This window comes from Nycticebus coucang, chromosome 2 (genome assembly GCF_027406575.1).
Source record: "Nycticebus coucang isolate mNycCou1 chromosome 2, mNycCou1.pri, whole genome shotgun sequence".
NCBI classification, from domain to species: domain Eukaryota; kingdom Metazoa; phylum Chordata; class Mammalia; order Primates; family Lorisidae; genus Nycticebus; species Nycticebus coucang.
In genome coordinates, this window is record NC_069781.1 from 59,719,846 (window position 1) to 59,745,427 (window position 25,582).

At 43.5% G+C, this 25,582-nt stretch overlaps 1 protein-coding gene across 2 annotated transcripts in view; it reads right to left on the reverse strand.

The window, feature by feature from the left end:
* Positions 1–25,582, reverse strand: part of ADAMTSL1 (ADAMTS like 1) — a 1,032,656-nt gene that overhangs the window by 13,627 nt on the left and 993,447 nt on the right. For both annotated transcript variants that reach the window (XM_053571995.1, XM_053572002.1), the window contains 3 exons: positions 14,817–15,029; positions 13,109–13,289; positions 10,261–10,468 (listed from right to left, as the gene is read on the reverse strand). In XM_053571995.1, coding sequence (XP_053427970.1) covers positions 10,261–10,468; positions 13,109–13,289; positions 14,817–15,029 — 602 coding nt within the window. The remainder of the gene's footprint in view (positions 1–10,260; positions 10,469–13,108; positions 13,290–14,816; positions 15,030–25,582) is intronic.

Genomic DNA, 25,582 nt, shown 5'->3' on the forward strand with positions numbered 1-25,582 from the left:
CTCCCATTTATTATTTTTGTTGTTGCTGCGATTACTTTTAGGGTCAGCTTCATGAATTCTTTGCCTAGGCTTATTTCTATGAGTTTGTCCAACATTTTATTCTAGAATTCTTTTTTTCTTTTGAGACAGTCTCATTATGTTGCCCTAGGTAGAGTGTTGTGACATCACAGCTCACAGCACCTCCAACACTTGGGCTCAAGCGATTCTCCTGCCTTAGCCTCCTAAGTAGCTAGCACTACAGGAACCCACCACAAAGTCCAGGGTTTTTTTTTTGTTGTTGTTGTTTTTGTAGCTGTCTTTGTTTTTGGCAGGGCTCAGGCTGGATTTGAACCTGCCAGCTCCAGTGTATGTGGCCGGTGCCTTAGCTGCTGAGCTACTGGAACCAAGCCCATTCTAGAATTCTTTTTTTTTTTTTTTTTTATTAAATCATAACTGTATACAATGATATGATTATGGGGCATCATAAACTCACTTCATAAACCATTTGACACATTTTTATCACAGTGGTTAACATAGCCTTTCCGGCGTTATCTCAGTTACTGTGCCAAAACATTTACATTCTACATTTACCAAGTTTCGCAAATACCCCTGTAATATGCACCACAGGTGTGATCCCACCGATTCCCCTCCCTCTACCCACCCACCCCCCTTTCCCACTTCCCCCTATTGTTAAGTTGTAGCTGGGTTATAGCTTTCATGTGAGAGTCCCAAATTAGTTTCATAGTAGGGCTGTGTACATTGGGTATTTTTTCTTCCATTCTTTGGATACTTTACTAAGAAGAATATGTTCCAGCTCCATCCATGTAAACATGAAAGAGGTAAAGTCTCCATCTTTCTTTAAGGCTGCATAGTATTCCATGGTATACATATACCACAATTTATTAATCCATTCGTGGATCGATGGGCACTTGGGCTTTTTCCATGACTTAGCTATTATGAATTGGGCTGCAATAAACGTTCTGGTACAAATATCTTTGTTATGTTGTGATTTTTGGTCTTCTGGGTATATGCCCAGCAGAGGAATTACAGGATTGAATAGCAGATCTATTTTTAGATCTCTAAGTGTTCTCCATATCTCTTTCCAAAGGAATGTATTAATATGCATTCCCACCAGCAGTGCAAAAGTGTTCCCTTTTCTCCGCATCCACGCCAACATCTCTGGTCTTGAGATTTTGTGATATAGGCTAGTCTCATTGGAGTTAGATGATATCTCAAAGTAGTTTTGATTTGCATTTCTCTGATGATTAAAGATGATGAGCATTTTTTCATATGTCTGAAGGCCGTGCGCCTGTCTTCTTCAGAGAAGTTTCTCTTCAAATCCCTTGCCCAGCCTGCGATGGGATCCCTTGTTTTTTTCTTGCTGATGCGTTTGAGTTCTCTGTGGATTCTGGTTATTAAACCTTTGTCAGAGATATACCCTGCAAATATCTTCTCCCATTCTGAGGGCTGTCTGCTTGCTCTGCTTACTGTGTTCTTAGCTGTGCAGAAGCTTTTTAGTTTGATCAAGTCCCAGTAGTGTATTTTTGAAGCTGCTTCAATTGCCCGGGGGGTTCTCCTCATGAAATACTCACCCAGACCAATTTCTTCAAGGGTTTTCCCTGCATTCTCCTCTAGTATTTTTATAGTTTCTTGTCTTAAGTTTAAATCTTTAATCCAATGAGAGTCTATCTTAGTTAATGGTGAAAGGTGTGGGTCCAATTTCAGTCTTCTGCAGGTTGCCAGCCAGTTCACCCAGCACCATTTGTTAAATAGGGAATCTTTTCCCCACTGAATGTTTTTAATTGGCTTGTCAAAAATCAAATAGCGGTAAGTAGCTGGATTCATCTCTTGGTTCTCTATTCTGTTCCAGATATCTACTTCTCTGTTTTTGTGCCAATACCATGCTGTTTTGATCACTATCGATTTGTAGTAAAGTCTGAGGTCTGGTAGTGTGATTCCTCCTGTGTTGTTTTTATTTCTGAGTAATGTCTTGGCTATTCGAGGTTTTTTCTGATTCCATATAAAACGAAGTAATGTTTTTTCAAGATCTTTAAAATATGACAGTGGAGCTTTAATAGGGAGTGCGTTGAAATTATATATTGCTTTGGGTAGTATGGACATTTTGATAATGTTGATTCTTCCTAGCCATGAGCATGGTATGTTTTTCCATTTGTTAACATTTTCAGCTATTTCTTTTCTTGGAGTTTCATAGTTCTCTTTATAGAGATCTTTCATGTCTTTTGTTAGGTAAATTCCCAAATATTTCATCTTCTTTGGCACTACTGTGAATGGGATAGAGTCCTTAACTGCTTTTTCAATTTGACTGTTGTTGGTGTATATAAAGGCTACCGATTTATGAATGTTGATTTTGTAACCTGAGACGCTGCTGTATTCCTTGATCACTTCTAGGAGTTTTGTAGTGGAGTCCCTAGTGTTTTCCAGATACACAATCATATCATCTGCGAAGAGCGAGAGTTTGATCTCTTCTGACCCTATATGGATACCCTTGATCGCCTTTTCTTCCCTAACTGCGGTGGCTAAAACTTCCATTACAATGTTGAAAAGCAATGCAGACAATGGGCAGCCTTGTCTGGTTCCTGATCTGAGTGGAAATGATTCCAATTTAACTCCATTCAATATGATATTGGCTGTGGGTTTGCTGTAGATAGCCTCTATCAGTTTAAGAAAAGTCCCTTCTAGACCAATTTTCTTGAGTGTTCTGATCATGAAGGGATGCTGGATATTATCAAAAGCTTTTTCTGCATCAATTGAGAGAATCATATGGTCTTTGTTTTTTAATTTGTTTATGTGCTGAATTACATTTATAGATTTACGTATATTGAACCAGCCTTGAGACCCTGGGATAAAACCAACTTGGTCATGATGTATAATTTGTTTGATGTGTTGCTGGATTCTGTTTGTTAGGATCTTGTTGAATATTTTTGCATCTATATTCATTAGTGATATTGGTCTATAATTTTCTTTTCTTGTTGGGTCTTTTCCTGGTTTGGGGATCAGGGTGATGTTTGCTTCATAGAATATGTTGGGTAGTCTTCCTCCTTTTTCTACATTTTGGAACAGGTTGAGTAATATAGGTACTAATTCCTCTTTAAAGGTTTAGTAGAATTCTGACGTGAAACCATCTGGTCCCGGGCTTTTCTTTTTAGGGAGGTTTTGTATAGTTGATGCTATTTCTGAACTTGATATGGGGTCTGTTCAACATTTCCACTTGATTCTGGTTAAGTCTTGGAAGGTGGCGTGCTTCCAAGTATTGGTCAATTTCCTTCAGATTTTCATATTTCTGAGAATAAAGTTTCTTGTAATATTCATTAAGGATTTTTTGGATTTCCGATGAGTCTGTGGTTATTTCCTCTTTGTTGTTTCTGATTGATGATATTAGAGATTTTACTCTTTTTTTCCTGATTAGGTTGGCCAGAGGTTTATCTATTTTATTGACCTTTTCAAAAAACCAGCTTTTTGATTTATTGATCTGTTGTATTATTCTTTTGTTTTCAATTTCATTTAATTCTGCTCTAATTTTGGTTATTTCTTTTCTTCTACTGGGTTTGGGGTTGGAATGTTCTTCCTTTTCCAGTTGCGTGAGATGTCCCATTAAGTTGTTAACTTCCTCTCTTTCCGTTCTCTTGAGGAAGGCTTGCAGTGCTATAAATTTCCCTCTTAGAACTGCCTTTGCAGTGTCCCAGAGGTTCTGATAGTTTGTGTCTTCATTGTCGTTTTGTTCCAAAAAATTGGTGATTTCTTTCTTAATCTCATCTCTGACCCAGCTATCATTCAGCATAAGGTTATTTAACTTCCATGTTTTTGTATGGGTATGCAGATTCCTGTTGTTACTCAATTCAAGTTTTATTCCATGATGGTCCGAGAAGATGCATGGAATAATTTCTATTCCTTTAAATTTACTGAGGTTAGACTTGTGACCTAAAATGTGATCAATTTTGGAGTAAGTTCCGTGGGCTGATGAGAAGAATGTGTATTCAGTTTTGTTGGGATGAAATGTTCTGTAGATGTCTGCTAAATCTAAATATTGGATGGTTAGGTTTAAATCTAAGATTTCTTTGCTCAGCTTCTTTCTGGAGGATCGATCTAACACTGCCAAGGGAGTGTTGAAATCTCCGACGATTATGGAGCTGGAGGAAATCAAGTTACTCATGTCTGTTAGAGTTTCTCTTATAAATTGAGGTGCATTCTGGTTGGGTGCATAGATATTAATAATTGAGATCTCGTCATATTGAGTATTACCCTTAACAAATATGAAGTGACCATTCTTGTCCTTCCTTACTTTTGATGGTTTAAAGCCTACTGTATCTGCAAATAAAATTGCAACACCTGCTTTTTTCTGATTACCATTTGCCTGAAATATGGATGACCATCCTTTCACCCTGAGTCTGTATTTGTCTTTTAAGTTGAGATGTGACTCTTGTATGCAACAAATATCTGGCTTGAGTTTTTGTATCCAGTCAGCTAACCTATGCCTCTTTAGAGGACAGTTTAAGCCATTCACATTGATGGAGAGTATTGATAAGTCTGGTGGAATTTTGGGTATCGAGTTTTTCAAAGGTCCAGTGGACATTTTTAATCCTTTCGCCAGTGTGGAAGTTGGAGTTTGATCCGAAGTTTCTGAGTGAGTTTACTTTTGTGGTATAGGATTGGGTTGGTCATTGTGGAGGATAGGTCTGAGAACATCCTGAAGAGCTGGTTTACTTATGGCAAATTTTTTCAACATATGAATGTCATTGAAGTATTTAATTTCTCCATCATAGATGAAACTCAGTTTAGCTGGATACAAGATCCTGGGTTGAAAGTTTTTTTGCTTTAGGAGATTAAAAGTTGATGACCAGCCTCTTCTTGCTTGAAAAGTTTCAGCAGAGAGATCTGCAGTTATTCTAATATTCTTACCTTTGTACGTTATAGTTTTCTTTCACCGGGCTGCTTTGAGAATCTTCTCTTTCATGTTAACTTTAGTGAAGCTAATTATGATATGTCTGGGAGATGGCTTATTGGGGTTGAATCGTGCTGGGGTTCTGAAGCTGTCTGCTATCTGAATTTCAGATTCTCTAGGCATGTCTGGAAAATTTTCTTTCATAATTTCATGTAGAAGGGCCTCTGTGCCCTTGGCAGCCACTTCATCGTTCTCTGAAATTCCTATAACCCTTATGTTGTTTTTTTTTCGAATTATCTGAGAGTTCTCTGAGTGAGTGATCCGTTTTTGCTCTCCATTTCTCTTCCTCTTTGAGAGATTGGGAGCGTTCGAAGACTTTATCTTCAATGTCAGAAATCCTTTCTTCTGCTTGCTCCATTCTGTTACTGAGGGATTCTACTGTATTTTTCATATCTTTGAGGGCTGTAAGTTCTTGTTTCAGTGTGTCTAAGTCTTTGGTGGTTTTGTCTTTAAATTCGTTAAATTCTTGAGACAATTTTTGAATTTCTCCTCGAATTCCTAATTCCATTTTATTAATCTTGTCTGCAAACCAAATTCTCAATTCGACTTCTGACATCTCAGCCAGTTGTTTATGAATGGGATCTTCAATCACATCTGCCGTATCTTTTCTTGGGGGGGTTGATCTATTCTGGTTATTCATGTTACCAGAGTTTTTCCGCTGATTCCGCCCCATGGTTTACTCCCTTTGGTTTTTCCCCTGGGGTTTTATTGAAGGCCCGTACAGTGTTGTGGCCTGAGAAACTGGGGCCCTGTCTGGTGTGGTGGAGCAAAGTGGTTCTGTCTTGTTTTCAGCTGGTTTCTGTTCGATCCTATTGCAACTTCTACTCTGGCTTGAAGTCTCAGCTGTGTGGAAAAATCAGCAATTAAGTCACCCCGCCTGCCCACCTCTGGCCCCAGTTGGAAAAGGAGAATCAAACCTTCCTACAATCGCACACCCAGGGCACCGCCTGAAAAGTCCTCAGTCTATTAGCCCAGTTCAAAAGGTCCGAATCAACTGTCTCAATCGGCACTTGTCTCGGGTGGAAGGGTTCAAGAGGTCTCTGGGAGCTGGATCACAGGGGCCTGGTGACTCCTCTGACACAGCTCACCCCAGTGCAGCGTGGAGTCAGGAGGAGCCACCCAGCAAACAGAGCAGTCTGGGAAGGTTGACGTCTCCTTCCCCACTTTGCCCCTCCGTCGGACCCAGTCACTGGTATCTCTGCAGATGGCTAACCCAGTTGCCTGCAGTGAACAGACACTCCAGGGGTTTGCACCTGCCTGAATCGCAAGGAAGTCTGCCAGGCCCCTGCAGACTGCCGCTATCTAGCAGGAGGAGATGGGGCCTGACTTCTTTGAGTGTTTGATGCAGGTGATGGGAAGGAGGTGTTCACTCAGGCTTAGCCCCGTCCCTGATGGATGCTGCTAACAGAACAGAACAGAACAGACAACTTTGTGAGGTTCTGTCTCTGTTCCTGTCATCGCCTACAGAAGACGGGCTGTTTTGAGTTCAAACGTCTTTGCTGCTGGAGAATTGCGTCTGAACACCTCTTTGGGTCGGCCCCGCCCTGGAAGCTTCCCGGGTTTGTGAGCCGTGTCACCGGTGGCCTCCTCTGGTTGCCCAGGGAGACAGGGGGTGTGGCCTCAGAATATCCAGAAGTGAGCGTTCTGCCGTTAAAGAAAAAACGGCTGTTGATCTACCTCCAGGGAACTGCTGCTCTGGTGTGGGCACTCAGGCGACCCTTTTCTCCTCTGTCCCGCACCCCAGAGTCAGCACTGAGCGGCCGCAGTTTGTGCTGGGTCCACACCCCTTAAGAGATCCCCCAAGAATCAGAACTCTTGGGGGATGGGCCCCCAGACCCCGATTGGGAGTGGGGGGGGAAGCTAGAGTTTCATTCAGTTTTACGCAATACTACGGTCCGGGGAGGGCTCTGCACTGCACTGCAGGGAAGTGCCGCCAAGGCTTGATTTCCCCTCAGCAGAGTGCCCTCTCCTCGCTCACGTATCCCAGAGTCAGCGCTGACCTGATGCGGCTCAGGCACTGTGCACTCCCCTTGAGAAATCACCCAAGGATCCGAACTCCGGGGGGATAGGCCCTCAGACCCCGAGTGAGAGTAGGGGCTCTCAGCTCTCAGCGGGGAAGCTAGAGTCTTATTCAGTCTTGGGCCCCGTATGCCCGGGGAGGGTTGGTGCACTGCACCGCAGGGAAGTGCCGCGAGGCGTGACTCCCCCTCAGCCCGGTGCCCTCTCCTCACTTGGCGCGCCTCAGAGTCAATGCTGACCAGTCGCAACTCGGGGACTGTCCACTCCCCTTGAGAAATCACCCAAGGATCCGAAGTCCTGGGGGACAGGCCTCCAGACCTCAGTGGGCGGGAGGGGAGCGCCGGGGATTCAGGGTTGCCGGCAAAGGATTCCCAAAGTTTTATTCAGCCCTATGTCTGGCAGGAGAACGCCACGGCACCCCAGTAGGGGAGGTAGGTCCAGTTTTTAGAAGGTCTCTCCCGTGGAGTGTAGTGGGAGGGCCTTTAATTTCTGCCCGCTTGTTCAATTGTGGGGCTCTTGAGCCGGTCTCATGGGGGAGGAGGACTCCCGTCCGCTTGGTGGTGGATTTTGTACCTTTTGTTTGCGTCCTTGTGATCACAACTTGCCTCAGCGGTGTTGATGTGCGTTCTTCAGCCTTCTCTCTTGGTGAGGCTCAAGTCCACCAGGATACTTACTAAATTCCTGTCCCTTAACTCTCCTTCTGGACGGGAGCCTTTGGTGAAAGCTGGCTTCAGTCCACCATCTTGTCTCCCCTCTCTCCAACCAAGATTTTTGGTCTGAGCAACTCAATAATAGCAGTTTTGTTTCCAGAATTTTTATTCCCACGCCCTCTGCTCTACTTCAGGTTTGTTTCTGTTACTTCCTTGGTTATCTCCTAATTGCTTCCAGTTTCATCTCTTCTTCACAAAAGGTGATCTCTTAATAAATAACTATGATTCAGGTGGTGCCTGTGGCTCAAGGAGTAGGGCGCCGGCCCCATATACTGGGGGTGGAGGGTTCAAGCCTGGCCCCAGCTCAAATGGGAAAGCGCGGCTGCCCGGGGCGCGCTCAGTCTCCCGCCGCCGCAGCCCAGCGCCAGCTTCCTCTCTCCGCGGTCCCCTGAGGAAGCGGGGAGCCAGTCGGGCTCTGCTTCTCCGGGAATCGCCGCCGCTGCCGCGGATTTCCTGGCAAGAAGCAAACTCTGGCCAAGACTTTACTTCTCAACCGCCCATTCTAGAATTCTTATCGTTTCATGCCTTATTTTTATCCATTGCGAACTAATTTTCATAAGTGGTGAGAGGTGAGGATTCAGTCTTTTACATGTGGCTATTCAGTTTTCCCAGCATCATTTATTGAAAAGGGATTCTTTTCCTCAGTGTATATTTTCTCTGCTTTACCAAAGATTAGATGGGAATATGAGATGGTTTCATCTCTGGGTTCTCTGTTCTGATCCATAGGTCTGTGTCTCTGTTTTTATGCCAGTACCATGCTGTTTTGGTTACTATCCTATGAGCTATTTGAGGTCTTGTCTGGTTCCATATGAAGCACAGAACTTTTTCTAGATCTGTGAAAAATGACATCGATATTTTAATGGGGATTGCACTGAATCTGTAAATCACTTTGGGTAATATAGCCATTTTAACAATGTTGATTCTGCCAATCCATAAACCTGATATGTTTTTCCATCTCTCTACATCCCCTGTGATTTCTTTCCTCATTGTTTCATAGTTCTCCCTATTAGAGGTCTTTCACCTCCTTAGTTAAATATATTCCCAGGTGTTTTATTTTCTTTGTTGCTGCTGTGAAAGGTATTGCATCTTTGATTTGATTCTCAGCTTGACTTTTGTTGGCATATATGAAAACTACTGACTTTTGTACACAGATTTTGTAACCTGAGACTTTACTGAATTTATCAATTCCAGGAGTCTCTTGATTGAATCTTTGGAGTTTTCTAGATATAAGATAATATTGTCAGCAGAGTGATAGTTTGACCTCTTCTTTCCCCACTTATATACCCTTTGGGGTGTCCTAGCTGGCCAAGCTTAATGGTATGGCTCAGATGCCAAGCAACCCCAAACTATGTCTGACCAATCAGAATGGTCATTCTATCAATTAGTGCCATCCCCAGCCAAAGTAGAATAAGTGTTACCACCTAGTTGTTGAGTACTACTCAAATATTAGCCCTGGTGGGTAGTTCTTGCCTGCTTAGTAGGTTTTGAACATGGATTTCTAGAGAAACAGAGTATATGAGTATTCAGTTATATCATTTCCCCCAAGGAGCTCCACATCTGTATTTTTTTTGTGCGTGTGGGCGCTAACAGCATTATGAAACAGTGGTGAGATCAAGTGAGTAGGACAGCTATTCTTTGTCTAACAGAGGTCTCATCTACCTGCACTGGTGAGAACCTAGGCCTCTAATGACAAGCACAGTTCCTGACTCGTTGCTTCTATGTGGTCCAGAAATACTGAGTGAACAGGGAGGCCACTGAGCACCCTACCCCCCAGGCTGCTTCTGTCATGGTGCTGCTCAGACTGGCTCTCCCTCAGAGAGAATCTTCAGTTTGTGTTATCTTCCTTTTACATCACAATTAAACATAAACTCTCTCTTCCAAATGGAGAGTCATGGTTCCTCTGTTATATTCAGAGGACGCCTTACCCTACTCCTGGGGTCAAACTCTGTTTCTGCTGTGTGCTGAGCTTGCCTGGGGCTTTCTGTGTTAACCTATAGGCAGAGACTTGAGAAGGGAGTTGGTGGTTTCAAAGTGATCTGGCTGGGCTTCAACCTTTCCTGGCTGGAACAAGGGTTCTTTACCCTGGCTGCAGATCAGAATCACCCGAGGAGTTTCTAAAAATTACCTTTGATTGGATCCCACCCCAGAGCAATTGACTTAGAATCTATGGGAAGAATGGCCTGAATGTTGGTCTTTTAAAAAAGAGTTGACTCAGGGCTTGTGACTGTGAAGTCCAGCTAAGACCCCTTGGCTCAGAACAACACTGCCCTCCCCAGAGGGGGCTATTCAGAACTCTAAGTCTTCAGCCCCAGCATAGCCAGTGGGAAGAGGCCATCTGACAGAATGGGGGAGTCTGAAGACGGGGTCTGAGAGGGAGGCACTCAGACCATCCCAAGGTAGAGGGAAATTAAAAGGAGAAGAGCCATGGTATGGGCAATGTGTCAGTGTTTCAGAAGAATATCAGAAACTCTGAGGGGAATGGGAAAGGTCAGGTATCACAGAGAAGGTGACAATGGTGGAATTTTACTTTCTACTGGGGCAAGGTCCATACCTGTAGATTTTCCCTTCAAATAAAACTCTCTGGCTCCTCACCTGACCCCAGCCGGAGAAGGACCACTCCACACACAGCTGCTGGTTACAGGCCTGGGTGTCCATGGGCCGTTTTGTGAGTTGGGCACACATGTCATTGGACACAGGGGTGGAGATCCCAGAGGCTTTCAGTTTCTGACAGGTCACCCGGCGGGTCTGGACGCCTCCTCCGCAGCTCCGGGTACAGGCAGACCAGGAGGTCACCATCCACCTGGGGACAAGAGAAAGCCTCAGTGGAGCCCCCAGGGCCAGGCCGTGGAGACAAGGGTCCTGCTACCTGCTATTACCATGAAGCTGCTAAATATCTGTGTCAAGGTTTTGGAGCCTGTGAATGTTACTGTATTTGGAAAAGGTTCTTAAGGATTTTGAGGTGAGATTATCTTAGATTATCTACATAGGCTCTAAATGCCTTCACAAGTGATCTTGTAAGAGAGGTCAGAAGGCCGCTGCATTCCCAGAAGAGGAGCCAGCAATGTGACCGTGCAGGCAGATGCTGGTGTGATGTGGCCACAAGCCCAGGAATGCCTGGGGCCACCAGAAGCTGGACAAAGCAAGGAACAGATTCTTTCCTGAAGCCATTGGAGGTGGGGTGGCCCTGATGACACCTTGATTTTGGACTTCTGGCCTCCAAAATAGTGAGAGAATAATTTTTTTTTTTTTTTTTTTTTTAGTTTTAAGCTACTCGTACACTTGAGAAACTGACCAGAAATGTGTATCTTGAAAGAGTGTGCTGATTAGTTAGTTGCCTTAGCTGCCCAAAGGCAGTGAGATTGCAGATAGTGAACTACAGTGCTGGTACTTCCCGAAGGCATCCCAGCATGTTGCAGAGGAGAGACAGCTGCCCCTGGATTAGATCCAGCCCTGGTACCTCTTGACCCAGAAGGTAATCTGGGTCTCTCTTAAGGCAAAGCTTTATCTGGTAGCACTTAGTGTACATTGTACTTAACCTTAACCCACGTCTCCATTGATTTTGTTTAATCCCTCAGAAACGTACATAATTACTTCTGCTTTCTGGAGCCAGTTCCCATATCCCTGAGTCACAGTCTATAGGTCTTCTACCTCTCAGAGGGCTGCACACAGAAATAGTTTTTCTCAGGATATTAAGTTCCAAGTGCAATTTGGGTCCCCAGAAGTAAGACAGAGCAAGCCTGTGACAAATAGACTTCTCTTGTAAAGCCAAGCTCTATCTAGGGAATACTCTGGAACCCTTGGTCCGTGTACAAACACAATTGTCTTTGCATGTATGCTTGCCAGGATCATTATCAAAGAAGAGAAACATAGTTTGGGAAAAGTAGCAAGAAACAACTTGTTGCTTTTTAGTCATTAGAAAAAAAATGTAACAGGAAATGGTTGAAGCAGCTACTTGCCTCAAAGCAGGCTTTCCCAGTTCTATTCAGAAAGAGTCTGTGTGGAAAGAAAGATGCTAAAGTGTCCCAGGGGCCTGGCAGGAAACCTGGGCAAAGATGACCCGATGGCTACCTCCTAGCCAAGAGGTGCCACCTCTGGCTTTCAGGAGGGGCCTGGAGCAGGCAAGGGGAGTAAATTCTTCCTAAATCTGTGACTTATTTAGTTTTGTGGCAATTCCCTGCTCTTTTCCCCTGGACAGGGATGACTGTGCGGATTTCCAACCCACAGGAGCAGAGCCACTGAGGAAGCAGGCATGAGGTATTTTGAAACTCCTGGGGGCACTGAAACCCCAGAAAACAGAGCCATTATTATTTCATTTGCAGAAGTAAATTAAGCTGATTGACTCTGACCATCACCAAATCAAATCAAAAAGTTCCTGGCACGTCAAAGATCTCGCACAGTGGGGCAAGGGCAGGCTTCCAGCCTCTTGTATCCCTGGTGAATGTCAGGCCTGCATTTCAATCAACTTTTATTTCCAAATATACATTTCAGCAATTTTTCAGGAGCGGGGGCGGGGGGTTTGAGAAAGGAGAGGTATGGGCTATGTTACAGTTCAGGAAGGGTATAAAAGGACATTAATCATTCCCGTGGAAACCTTCCCGTCAGCAAGTCAAACTGCTGATATTAATGAGTGTGTTTCATATTTCACTGAGTCTCTCCTGGTTTCAGCTGCTCCTCATGACTCAGCTGGCCAAGCACAAAGCAGTTGCCTAAGTAGTGTATGAAAGTCCTATAGATAGAGTAAAGGGGCGTTTCAGGGCCCAGCCAAGTCCCCCTGGGCTCAGAGTGCCACACTGCTGCCAGTGCCAAGCCTGTCTCTAGTTAGTGCCTAAGACTGGGGGTGCACAGGACTCAACTTCTCAAAGTATGAGGAGGACCCCAGAGGCAGAGACTCTAGGTGTCATTCTGGGCTACACAAGAAACCCCAATGCAGAGAAGGAGGCTATTGCAGGAAAGGAGATTTGATGCAACCCTGTGTAGAAAAGGGGAGGAGATTTCTCCAACAAAACTGGGGTGCTGATCAGTGCAGGTATTTAAAGTTAGACAGAGCCCAGTAATGTCTGTCCCCTCAGCACTTTAAAACACATTTCCTTCTTACAAAGAACATACAGAGTGCGTTTATTAAGGGGTGGGTGGGAGCGGTCTTTTCCCAGGGCCTGGGATGCTCTTGCTTGGTAAACCAATCCTTTCGGGCACTTGGGAGCCCGATAGCCATTAGGTGGCTGAGTGGGAGAGGAGGTGCAGAGAGCAGCTCATGCTGAGGATGTTTTCAGCCTGGCGGGGAGGCCTCACCGAGGCCTCACCTGTGCCTCCCAGAAAGGGCAGCTGCCTGGCTGTTTCTCTCCCTGTGAAGTGCTGCACAAGGGCTGGCCAGCAGCCTGGTTAGAAGTTAGGGCCTGTCCTTCTGGGTGGGGAGGCCTGAGCCAGCACGTGCCACACTCACCGAGCAGGGCAGTCTCTCCGGTTGCAGGCGATGGGCTGCACGGTGGGGCGGACCTTCCCTGCACAGAGTGCCGAGCTAACCTCTATGCTGTTCAGCAGACACCTCAGGCGGGGCTGCTGGACCCCCCTGTTACCACAGGAGGCCGAGCAGGTTGCCAGTCTGTCCACAGACCACCAGTAATCTGTTGTGGAGGGGCAGCAGAGTAGAAGAGAAGACAGCATTACTGCCCACGTTCCCTCTTCCTTCTGAACAAGGCAAGGTGGGAGCACATGTGGGCTGAGGGAGGGGAGTCATTCTGAAAGGAGGATTGCCCTCCACAGGGGGCACTTCCAGTCTGTTTGAGCAAGTCACGTGGTCTCCAGGAGCCTCAGCTGGCTCAGCCATAAAATGAGCACAGTAACCCTCACCTCATCCCATTATTGGGAGGGCTGGACACAAGGAAAGGAAAGGGCCCAGCTCAGTGCCTGGTACACCGAGTACTTAACCAGTGCCACAGCCCTTACTCTTTTTAAACATACTTGCTAAAGTCATTTTCTCCCTTATTTTTCTACAAAGACATACTTAACAATAATGATTAAAGTTAGCTTTTGTAAATGTTACCACCACCAAAAAAACCGTATCGAGAAAGTTCCCATTTACATGAGGCAATGACGTCAGTAAGAAGGCTAATTTCTTCGTATTTCTATTTGGGGGTCTGTAGGAAAGCTGTTAAAAATAAATGTGAGCTGGTAAATTCTGAGTGCTTATTGGCACAGCGTGTATTAAAAGCCTCACAGATAGGCAGTGGCTTCGCTGGCTGACCAGAAAACAGAATATTTGTTTTCCTGTCTGGTAAGCCAAATGGTGGGGAAGGACATTTAAGGGGAAAATTAGATGCTTAGAAAATTCTCTCCCCTCTTGTGCCAACTCCATCCCTTCCGACGTGAATCTTCCATCTTGGAATAGATGTAATAGGATTTTGCTTCCCTTAAAAGTATCACACATAGGCCACAGATAGAACCAGCCCATGAAAACTCAGAAGCGCTACATATTTTCTGTAAAAGACAGTTTTTGCCCTCTTCTCACTCTTTAGGGCTCATTCTCAACACTTTCTTGCTGCAGCAAAGGCCAGCCCCTGCCCAAAGGCTTTCTGACCCGCCTGCTTTCCTGGAAGGCAGATGCATGAGCCATGTGGGCTTCTGAGTCTGCTCCTTGCCAGGACCAAAGGAAAGGTGTCTGGAAAGCCCTCAGCATGTGACTGCAGATGAAGACTTCTCAGGATCATCAACAGACACTGGAACTAGCCTCACCTCTCTAGGCAGGAGGTAATAACCAACTGTTATTAAGATCAAGATTTTTTTAAAAATCAATAATCAGAGAAAAAAAAACAACAATAGCCTACTCTTTCTGTGTGTGCATGTGTGATCTTTACTAGTTAAATCAGCATAAAGGAAGCAACAGCCTGGGGTATGTAGTGGTGTTTCTCTGTTGGTCCCAAGCAACAGTGGCGTTGTGAACAGAAGGGCCCATTTTTGAAGGTAGCACTGAATTTTCCTGGGACTGGGGCTGGTGGCTCATCTGAAGAGCCCTGTTGGCAGAAGTAGAGTCTCACCGTATGGAAACATGGTGCAGTTTCATTGCCCTGGGCACCACTGGAGACCAGAGTTCACTTTCTTCTATTAGAGAGTTAGGTAAGTCCAGCACACAAAGGGTTGGATGGGTTTCTTACCTTGGATCACTAAAGAAGCCTTCTGCACGAGGGTCCCTGCCTCATTCTGTGCAAGGCAGCTGAATTCTCCTTGAGACCCACGAGTAAGGTTTGCAACTTGAAGAATCTGTCCAGCTGCCAAGATACGATGCCTCAGTCCCGTGGCAGTGGCAACTGGCTGACCACCATGAAACCAGGTGATATTGGGGGTAGGGTATCCTTTGATGGGGCAGCCTAGAAGGAAAGGAGAGTAAGCCACTGGTAAAGCCAAAAAGAACACATTCCTGGAAAATTGTTTTAGCATCTCTGTGGTCCAGAAACTGACACAAATGGGGCCTTATCTATAGCATTTTAATATGTCTGCTATGCCCAAGCAAACAGGAGGTGTTTGTTTTTATTCTCTGGGCTTCTGGGAGAGAGACTATTATTCATTCAATTAAGTAACAATTGTTGGAGAACACAGAGTGACTATTTCTATTTATGTCCCTGTACCAACATTTAAAAAATGATGTAATTATCCAATGTACTCAATTCTGATAGCTAGTACATGGTGGGGGGAGGGAAGGAGCGGAGGCTCATGGTGTGTGACACACCTCTTGGGGGTGGGACACAATAATAAGAGGGACTTTACCTAACAAAAGCAAGCAGTGTAACCCTGGTTCTTTGTACCCTTAATGAACCCACAACGATAAAAAAAAAAAATGATATAACTAATATTCATTCACTGAACAGTTTTTTCAAGTTAGAACATTCCTATACTAATTTGATTCTAACAGAAATTTTTTACTTCAAATACAGTATGTTGGGAAAAAAAATACCATGCTACATAGTAATAGTTAAGAATCAAACTGTAAGTGGTAAAGTATAATATCTGCCTCCATTTTACTCTTTATGTGATTTTCAAGAAAACTTTTTTTCAACAGAGACTTGGAAAACAATTTTAAACATGTATCCTATTTCTCTAAGTTAAGAATCTTTGTCTTCAGAAAACTTCACCAAGGCTACACTGTACATGTATTACATTATGTTTTTTACATAGCCATTGAACTTAAAATAAAATTTCAAAATATTAAACTGAGATATTTATTCTACCCAAGAACTTGTAGTATAGAATTGATCATATACACATACTTCAGCTGTTAGAGAAAATACAATTCTTCTACATTCAGAGAACTTGCTGAATTTGCTGCTGTGCTCCCAGAAACTTATCTTCCAAAGAAAATTTATTTGGAAGTTCAAAACTCAACAAATCATTGAAAATTAAAGATACTGGAGGTTTTCTCTCAGTTTAGTTAGAAATGTTATCTATGTGATATCTACTGCTCTTGGGACGGTAAAGGTCATCAGGACTGTCTTAGGAAGATCCCAGCTGGTATCTGATTCTTAAAAAGCACCCTAATAAAACTGGGATAGAAGGCAAAAAAGGATGAAGTCTGTGGTATGGAAAGATGGCGCTATGGTCCAAGTCTTTATGTCTCTCTAAAATTCATGTTGAATCCTCATCCCCAAAGTGATAGCATTAGAAGGTAGGGGCTTTGGGAAATGATTAGGTCATGAAGGCTCTGTCCTCCTGAACAGGATTTGTGCCCTCATAAAAGAGATCTCAGCTGCCTTGGTTATTCCATGATGTGAGGACACACTGAGAACTCACCATCTATAAGCACAGAGCAATCAAGCCCTCACAGAACTCACCATCTATAAGCAGAGAGCAATCAAGCCCTCACAGATACCAATCTTGGACTCCCCAGCCTTTAGAACTGTTAAAAAAAACCCCTTCTTTTGTTTATAACCCACCAGTTTATGGTATTTTTGTTATACTGGCCTGAACAGACTAAGACAGATGGATACCTGTGTTGGATGTGTGGCTGCCTACAGAGAGAAGGCTTGTTTTCTATTTTAGGGGCAGACCTGTTAGAATCTATACAATATGGGAGGGTAATTGGCTCAGAAAAGACTGTTAGAAATCCTGTGGCCCACTACCAGAGGAGGAAACTGAGGCTTAGGAATATCAGGAGACTTCTCTGAGATCACATGGCAGGCCTTCTATCTGACTCCTGTCTCGTGCTTTTCCCTCCCTCCTGCTACTTGTGTAGCTGGGCACCAGCACTTTACTGAGGCACCTTGCTGTCTTCCTTTCTTTGCTCACTGTTTCCTTACTTTGGCATTTTTTTAATTTTTTTTATTGTTGGGGATTCATTGAGGGTACAATAAGCCAGGTTACACTGATTGCAATTGTTAGGTAAAGTCCCTCTTGCAATCATGTCTTGCCCCCATAAAGTGTGACACACACCAAGGCCCCACCCCTCCCTCTTTCTGCTTTTCCTCCCCCCACTAACCTTAATTGTCATTAATTGTCCTCATATCAAAATTGAGTACATAGGATTCATGCTTCTCCATTCTTGTGATGCTTTACTAAGAATAATGTCTTTCCACGTCCATCCAGGTTAATACGAAGGATGTAAAGTCTCCATTTTTTTAATGGCTGAATAGTATTCCATGGTATACATATACCACAGTTTGTTAATCCATTCCTGGGTTGGTGGGCATTTAGGCTGTTTCCACATTTTGGCGATTGTAAATTGAGCTGCAATAAACAGTCTAGTACAAGTGTCCTTATGATAAAAGGATTTCTTTCCTTCTGGGTAGATGCCCAGTAATGGAATTGCGGGATCAAATGGGAGGTCTAGCTTGAGTGCTTTGAGGTTTCTCCATACTTCCTTCCGGAAAGGTTGTACTAGTTTGCAGTCCCACCAGCAGTGTAAAAGTGTTCCCTTCTCTCCACATCCACGCCAGCATCTGCAGGTTTGAGATTTTGTGATGTGGGCCATTCTCACTGGGGTTAGATGATATCTCAGGGTTGTTTTGATTTGCATTTCTCTAATATATGGAGATGATGAACATTTTTTCATGTGTTTGTTAGCCATTCGTCTGTCATCTTTAGAGAAGGTTCTGTTCATGTCTCTTGCCCATTGATATAAGGGATTGTTGGCTTTTTTCATGTGGATTATTTTGAGTTCTCTATAGATCCTAGTTATCAAGCTTTTGTCTGATTGAAAATATGCAAATATCCTTTCCCATTGTGTAGGTTGTCTCTTTGCTTTGGTTATTGTCTCCTTAGCTGTACAGAAGCTTTTCAGTTTAATGAAGTCCCATTTGTTTATTTTTGTTGTTGTTGCAATTGCCATGGCAATCTTCTTCATAAAGTCTTTCCCCAGGCCAATATCTTCCAGTGTTTTTCCTATGCTTTCTTTGAGGATTTTTATTGTTTCATGCCTTAAATTTAAGTCCTTTATCCATGTTGAATCAATTTTTGTGAGTGGGGAAAGGTGTGGGTCCAGTTTCAGTCTTTTACATGTAGACATCCAGTTCTCCCAACACCATTTATTGAATAGGGAGTCTTTCCCCCAAGGTATGTTCTTTCCCCCAAGGTATGGTTTATCGAAGATTAGGTGATTGTAAGATGTTAGTTTCATTTCTTGGTGTTCAATTCGATTCCAAGTGTCTATGTCTCTGTTTTTGTGCCAGTACCATGCGGTCTTGAGCACTATGGCTTTGTAGTACAGACTAAAATCTGGTATGCTGATGCCCCCAGCTTTATTTTTGTTATAAAGAACTGCCTTAGCTATACGGTTTTTTTTCCGGTTCCATACAAAATGCAGAATCATTTTCTCCAAATCTTGAAAGTATGATGTTGGTATTTTGATAGGAATGGCATTGAATAGGTAGATTGCTTTGGGAAGTATAGACATTTTAACAATGTTGATTCTTCCCATCCATGAGCATGGTATGTTCTTCCATTTGTTAATATCCTCTGCTATTTCCTTTCTGAGGATTTCATAGTTTTCTTTATAGAGGTCCTTCACCTCCTTCGTTAGGTATACTCCTAGGTATTTCATTTTCTTTGAAACTATGGTGAAGGGAGTTGTGTCCTTAATTAGTTTCTCATCTTGACCGTTATTAGTGTACACAAAGGCTACTGACTTGTGGACATTGATTTTATATCCTGAAACATTACTGTATTTTTTGATGACTTCTAGGAGTCTTGTGGTTGAGTCTTTGGGGTTCTCTAAGTATAAGATGGTGTCGTCAGCAAAGAGGGAGAGGTTGACCTCCTCTGCTCCCATTTGGATTGCCTTTATTTCCTTGTCTTGCCTAATTGTATTAGCTAGAAATTCCAGCAATACGTTGAATAGTAAAGGTGACAGAGGACAACCTTGTCTGGTTCCAGTTCTAAGAGGAAAAGCTTTCAGTTTTACTCCATTCAGTAAAATATTGGCTGTGGGTTTGTCATAGATAGCTTCAATCAGTTTTAGAAATCTGCCACCTATGCCAATACTCTTCAGTGTTCTAATTAGAAAAGGATGCTGGATTTTATCAAATGCTTTTTCTGCATCTATTGAGAGGATCCTGTGATCTTTATTTTTGCCTCTGTTAATATGGTGGATAACGTTTATGGACTTGCGTATGTTAAAACAGCTTTGCATCCCTGGGATGAAGCCTACTTGATCATGATGAATGACTTTTTTGATGATAAGCTGTAATCTATTGGCTAGGATTTTGTTGAGAATTTTTGCATCTATGTTCATGAGTGAGATTGGTCTGAAATTCTCCTTTTTGTTTGGGTCTTTTCCTGGTTTTGGTATCAGGGTGATGTTTGCTTCATAGAATGTGTTGGGGAAGATTCCTTCTTGCTCAATTTTTTGGAATAATTTCTGCAGTACAGGAATAAGCTCTTCCTTGAAGGTTTGATAGAATTCTGGAGTGAAGCCATCTGGACCAGGGCATTTTTTGGTTGGAAGCTTTTTTATTGTTTCTTTGATCTCAGTGCTTGAAATTGGTCTGTTCAGGAGCTCTATTTCTTCCTGGCTGAGTCTAGGGAGAGGGTGTGATTCCAAATATTGATCCATTTCCTTCACGTTGTCAAATTTCTGGGCATAGAGTTTCTGGTAATATTCAGAGATGATCCCTTGTATCTCTGTGGGATCAGTTGTTATTTTCCCTTTATCATTTCTGATTGAGGTTACTAGAGATTTTACTTTTCTATTCCTCGTTAGTCTGGCCAATGGTTTATCTATTTTATTAATTTTTTCAAAAAACCAACTCCTTGTTTCATTAATTTTCTGAATGATTCTTTTGTTTTCAATTTCATTGATGTCTGATTTGATTTTGGATATTTCTTTTCTTCTACTGAGTTTAAGCTTAGATTGTTCTTCTTTTTCCAATTCCATGAGATCTCTTGTGACTGTCTTTCTGTTTTTCGAATGTAGGCATCTAAAGCGATGAATTTTCCTCTCAAAACTGCTTTTGCAGTATCCCACAGGTTTTGGTAGCTTGTGTCTTCATTGTTGTTATGCTCAAGGAAGTTAATGATTTCCTGTTTTATTTCTTCCTGCACCCATCTGTTATTCAACAGAAGATTGTTTAGTTTCCATGCCTTTGGGTGGGGTCGAGCATTTTTGTTAGAGTTGAGTTCCACCTTTAGTGCCTTATGGTCTGAGAAGATACAAGGTAAAATTTGAATTCTTTTGATTCTGTTGATATTTGTTTTGTGTCCCAGGATATGATCAATTTTGGAGAATGTTCCATGGGGTGATGAGAAGAAAGTATATTCTTTATCTTTGGGGTGTTCTATATGCGTCTATCAAGCACAGTTGTTCTAGGGTCTCATTTAAATCTCTTATATCCTTGTTTAATTTCTGTTTAGAGGATCTGTCCAGCTCTGTAAGAGGAGTGTTAAGGTCCCCTGTTATTATGGTATTATCAGATATCATATTGCTCAGACTGAGTAAGGTCTGTTTCAAGCATCTGGGAGCATTTAAATTGGGTTCATAGATATTTAGAATTGAAATGTCTTCTTGTTGTATTTTTCCCTTGACCAATATAAAGTGACCATCTTTGTCTTTTTTGACTTTAGTTGCTTTAAATCCACATGTATCTGAAAATAAGATTGCAACTCCTCTTTTTTTCTGAATTCCATTTGCCTGAAAAATTGTCTTCCAACCCTTGACTCGGAGCTTTAATTTGTCTTTTGAAGCCAGGTGTGTTTCTTGCAGACAGCAAATGGATGGCTTGTGTTTTTTAATCCAGTCAGCCAATCTATGTCTCTTCAGTGGGGAATTCAAGCCATTAACATTTATCGAGATAATTGATAAGTGTGATAGTATTCTATTCATCTTATTTTGTGAGAGTCTATTGCTTAGTTTTATCTTTTGCATCAGTGTGGAGGTTAGGTTCTGTCCTTTAATTTCTGAGTTCTTACTTTGCTGCTGATCCATTGTGGTGGTCAGTGTGCAGAACAGGTTGAAGTATTTCCTGTAGAGCTGGTCTTGTTGTGGCCAATTTCCTCAATGTTTGTATATCCGTTAATGATTCGATTTCTCTGTCAACTTTGAAGCTTAGCTTAGCAGGGTACAGAATTCTGGGCTGGAAATTGTTCTGTTTAGATTAAAGGTAGATGACCATTGTCTTCTTGCTTGGAAAGTTTCATTAGAGAAGTCTGCGGTCACTCTGATGGATTTGCCCCTGTAGGTCAACTGGTGCTTACTCTTGGCAGCTTGCAGAATCTTTTCTTTTGTCTTGACTTTGGACAGGTTCATCACAATGTGTCTTGGAGAAGCTCGGTTAGAGTTGAGGCGACCTGGGGTCCGATATCCCTCTGAAAGCAGTGTGTCAGAATCTTTGGTGATGTTTGGGAAATTTTCTTTTATAATATTGTCTAGTATGGCTTCCATTCCTCTGGGGCATTCTTCTTCCCCTTCTGGAATTCCTATAACTCGTATGTTGGAATGCTTCATAAAGTCCCATAATTCTGACAGTGAACGTTCTGCTTTCTCTCTCTTCTTTTCTGCCTCTTTTACTATCTGAGTTATCTCAAGAACTTTGTCTTCTACCTCTGAAATTCTTTCTTCTGCATGGTCTAACCTGTTGCTGATACTTTCCATTGCATCTTTAAGTTCCCTAATTGACTGTTTCATTTCCTTCAGCTCTGCTATATCCTTTTTATATTCTTCATATCGTTCATCTCTGATTTGGTTCTGTTTTTGGATTTCCTTTTGGTTATTTTCCACTTTATTAGCAGTTTCCTTCATTGTTTCCATCATTTCTTTCATTGTTTTCAACGTGTGTATTCTAAATTCCCTTTCTGTCATTCCTAACATTTCTGTATAGGTGGAATCCTCTGCAGTAGCTACCTCATGGTCCCTTGGTGGGGTTGTTCTGGACTGGTTCTTCAGGTTGCCTGGAGTTTTCTGCTGATTCTTCCTCATGAGTGATTTCTTTTATCTGTTTCCTTGCCCTAATTTTCCTTTCACTTCCTCTTGCTCTTTAAATTCTCGTGCCTGTGGACGAAGGGTGAGAAGGTTTAAGAGCAAAAAAGGGATGAAAGAAAGGATGACCGAGTGATACGAACAAAAAAAGAAAAATGGAGAGTGGTTGGGTAAAAGGAATATTGACAAAAAGAAGAGAGGCACAGAAAGAGGGAGACAGAGCAATATAGGTGTACAGTAGGGTACTTTGACACAACCTTAAAAAAAGCCCACCCTCTTGGGGTGCCCAGTTGGGTGGTTCCCTTGAGGTCAGCAGCTCTTTGCTAACCTGATCAGACACAGTACCCCACCTCCACCTTCCAAGTAGAGAGGAAAGACAAAAATGCTATGAATCAAACCAAAACAAGCAAACAGAAAACTTTACGGTATAAAATTGGGTGAAAAACCAAATAATAGCGGTAGAAACACTAGCAAAAAGGAAGTTCTAGTTATTTAAAAAGGCAGCAATGGGAAATTATAATTGAACTAGAAAAATGATCTGTTTGGAAAAGGTTGAAATTAAAAAACAACATCAATAACTTCAAAAAACCACAACCAAAAACAAAGCAGTATGTATATGTTATTGAATAGTGTCTGGGCAACATGTGGTCTTCTGGGGTATGAGATGTTAATCACAGTTCTGATACGACTGGAGGCTGCTGATCTCTCTTCAGCCCACTTAAAAGGCACTTTGATCTTGTTCACTTGCTGACGCGAAGCCTTCCCAGGAAAGTGCTTGTCACTGGAATCACTGCTGAAGTGGCTATCCACTTACCCAGTGTGCCAAAACCGGTCTCACTCTGCCCCTGAGGGTTAGGGCTGCAAGGCGGCTCAGACCCTGCCCTTAGGCTACTCGGTCACTGGGTTACCAGCTCCCACCCGATTCTAGCTCTGCGATCCTGTGGGCGGAGCTTGCCGGGGCAGATCGCTCATAATAGCTCCCTGTGATCCACAGCCAAACACTATTACCTCCATCTGGCTCAGTGGCTCTGACTGGGGCCCTAGACAACAGCCAAAGTTCTCTGCGCTCCCGCTCAGGCTCTCCCCAAGGCAGTTCAAGTGAGTGCCAAGTCCAAAGACACCAAAACAGTTCATAGGTAAGGCCTTTCTGGTTTGTAGTCTCGCTGCTGCTGAACTTATAGTTGCGGGCGGGTTTAGACGGATTGAACACATGCGATCACTTGCCATTTTTCCACTGTTTTAGTCCTCCTCTTGGGGTCCAGAAGTCTCTCGCTGACTCCCTGTATCCTCACTGGGGTGATGATAGGCAGATTCCACCAGCAGAGATGCCTGGAGTCCTATCTCCCCAGACTCACGGTGTCCAGATGCAAGGAAGCTGTTACTCGGCCGCCATCTTGCTCCGCCTCTCGGCATTTTTATTCTTTTTTATTGCAGTTTTTGGCCAGGGTCAGGTTTGAACCCACCACCTCCAGTATATGGGGCCGGCGCCCCTCCTCCTTTGGCATTTTTAAAAATCATTATTTCTGAGGTAGTAGTGTACAGTGAGGGGGGAAAGAGCAGACTATTTGGAAGGAGGGTTCTGGCAGAGACCTTTCCAAGGGGGGCATGAAGGCTGCCATGCCTGTGGAGTTCTTGGAACATAACTTGTGAAAGACCCACAAGCAGCAGCAACAAGGGCTGCCTTCCTAGTGCAGGCTTCCTTTTTACTGTGCTTGTTTTGCTACACTTCACAAATACTGTATTTTTACAAATTGAAGGTTTGTGGCAACATTGCATCAAACAAGTCTATTGGAGTAATTTTTTTAAAAAATGTGCTCACTTCACGTCTCTGCTATATTTTGGCAATTCTTGCTACATTTCATGTTTTTTCATCATTATATGTTATGGTGATCTGTGATCTTCCATGTTACTACTACAATTATTTTGAGATGCCATGAACCACGCCCATATAAGATGGCAAACTTAATGGATAAATGTTATGTGTGTTCTGACTGCTCCACTGAACAACCACTCCCACATTTTGCTCCCTGTTCCAGGGCTTTCCTATTTCCTGAGACACAACAATATTGAAATTAGGCCAATTAATACCCTGACAATGGCCTCCAGGTGTTGAAGAGAATGGAGGAGTTGCCTGCCTTTCACTTTAAATCAAAAGTTAGAAATGAGTAAGCTTAGTAAGGAAGGCATGTTGAAAGCTGAGATAGGGAAGGTGAGAGACAAGATGGCGGACTGAAGCCAGCTTTCCACAGAGGCTCCCATCCAGAAGGAGAGTTAAAGGACAAAAATTTAGCAAGTAACCTGGTGGATTAGAGCTGCACCAAGAGAGAAGGTTGAAGAATGCACATCAACCCCGCTGAGGCAAGCTGCAACCCCAAGGATACAAACAAAAGGTACAAAATCCATCACCAAGTGGACGGGAGTCCCCTCCCCCATGAGAACAGCTTAGAGTGCCCAACAAACAAATGAGCAGAGTTCAAAGGTCCTCCCATTATACTCCACGAGAGAGACCCACCTTCCCTAATCGGGTGCCATGGCGCTCTCCTGCCAGGCATAAAACTGTATAAAACTGTATATATTCTCTACCTGCAATTCTGAGCTCCCAGCACTCCCCTCCAGTTTCACTCTGAGGCCTGTCCCCCAGGAGTCCAGATTCTTTTTTTTTTTTTTTCCTGTAGAGACAGAGTTTCACTTTACCGCCCTCGGTAGAGTGCCATGATGTCACAGGACTCACAGCAACCTCTAGCTCCTGGGCTTAAGTGATTCTCTTGCTTCAGCCTCCCGAGCAGCTGGGACCACAGGTGCCTGCCATAAGGCCTGGCTATTTTTTTGTTGCAGTTTGGTGGGGGCTGGGCTTGAACCTGCCACCCTCAGTACATGGGACCAGCTCCCCACTCACTAAGCCACAGGCACCACCCTGGAGTCCAGATTCTTGGGTGATTTCTCGAGGGGTGTGGACAGGGCCTGGACTGCAGCTGGTTAATGCTGATTTGGTGGCACGGGAGTGAAGAGAGGACAGTCGGCTGAGAGGGAACCATGCAGGAGGGGCGGTGCCCCAAGGCGCAGAGCAGCAGCCGCTTTTGGCAACAATAGGGCTCACCCCTAAATGTTCTGGAGTCACAACCCCTGTCCCTCTGGGCAACCAGAGGAACCACTGGTGGAAGATCTGGGATGGAAATGCAGGCTCCGTGGATAAAGGGTTTGCCTGAGGCGGTACCAGCCTAGGTGGAGCACGGGGACTAGAAAACGCACGTGCAGTGCCAGCTGACTCCCAGAGCACAGCTTTACTGAGCATAAGACGCACCTGGTCCTCAGCAGATCGTCAGCCTAGACAAAGGAGGGCAGGAGACTAGAACTGACAGCTAACTGTGTTGTGAATACAAGCTACTTGGCAGCAGTAAAGACAGGGCCTGAGGTGCAGGTTCTGTCAACTCAAAACAGCTTCCCTTCCGCAGGAGAATTTAGCCGGGACAGAAACAAATTCCACAAAGTTGTTCTGTTCAATCAGTAAAATCAATCAGGAGC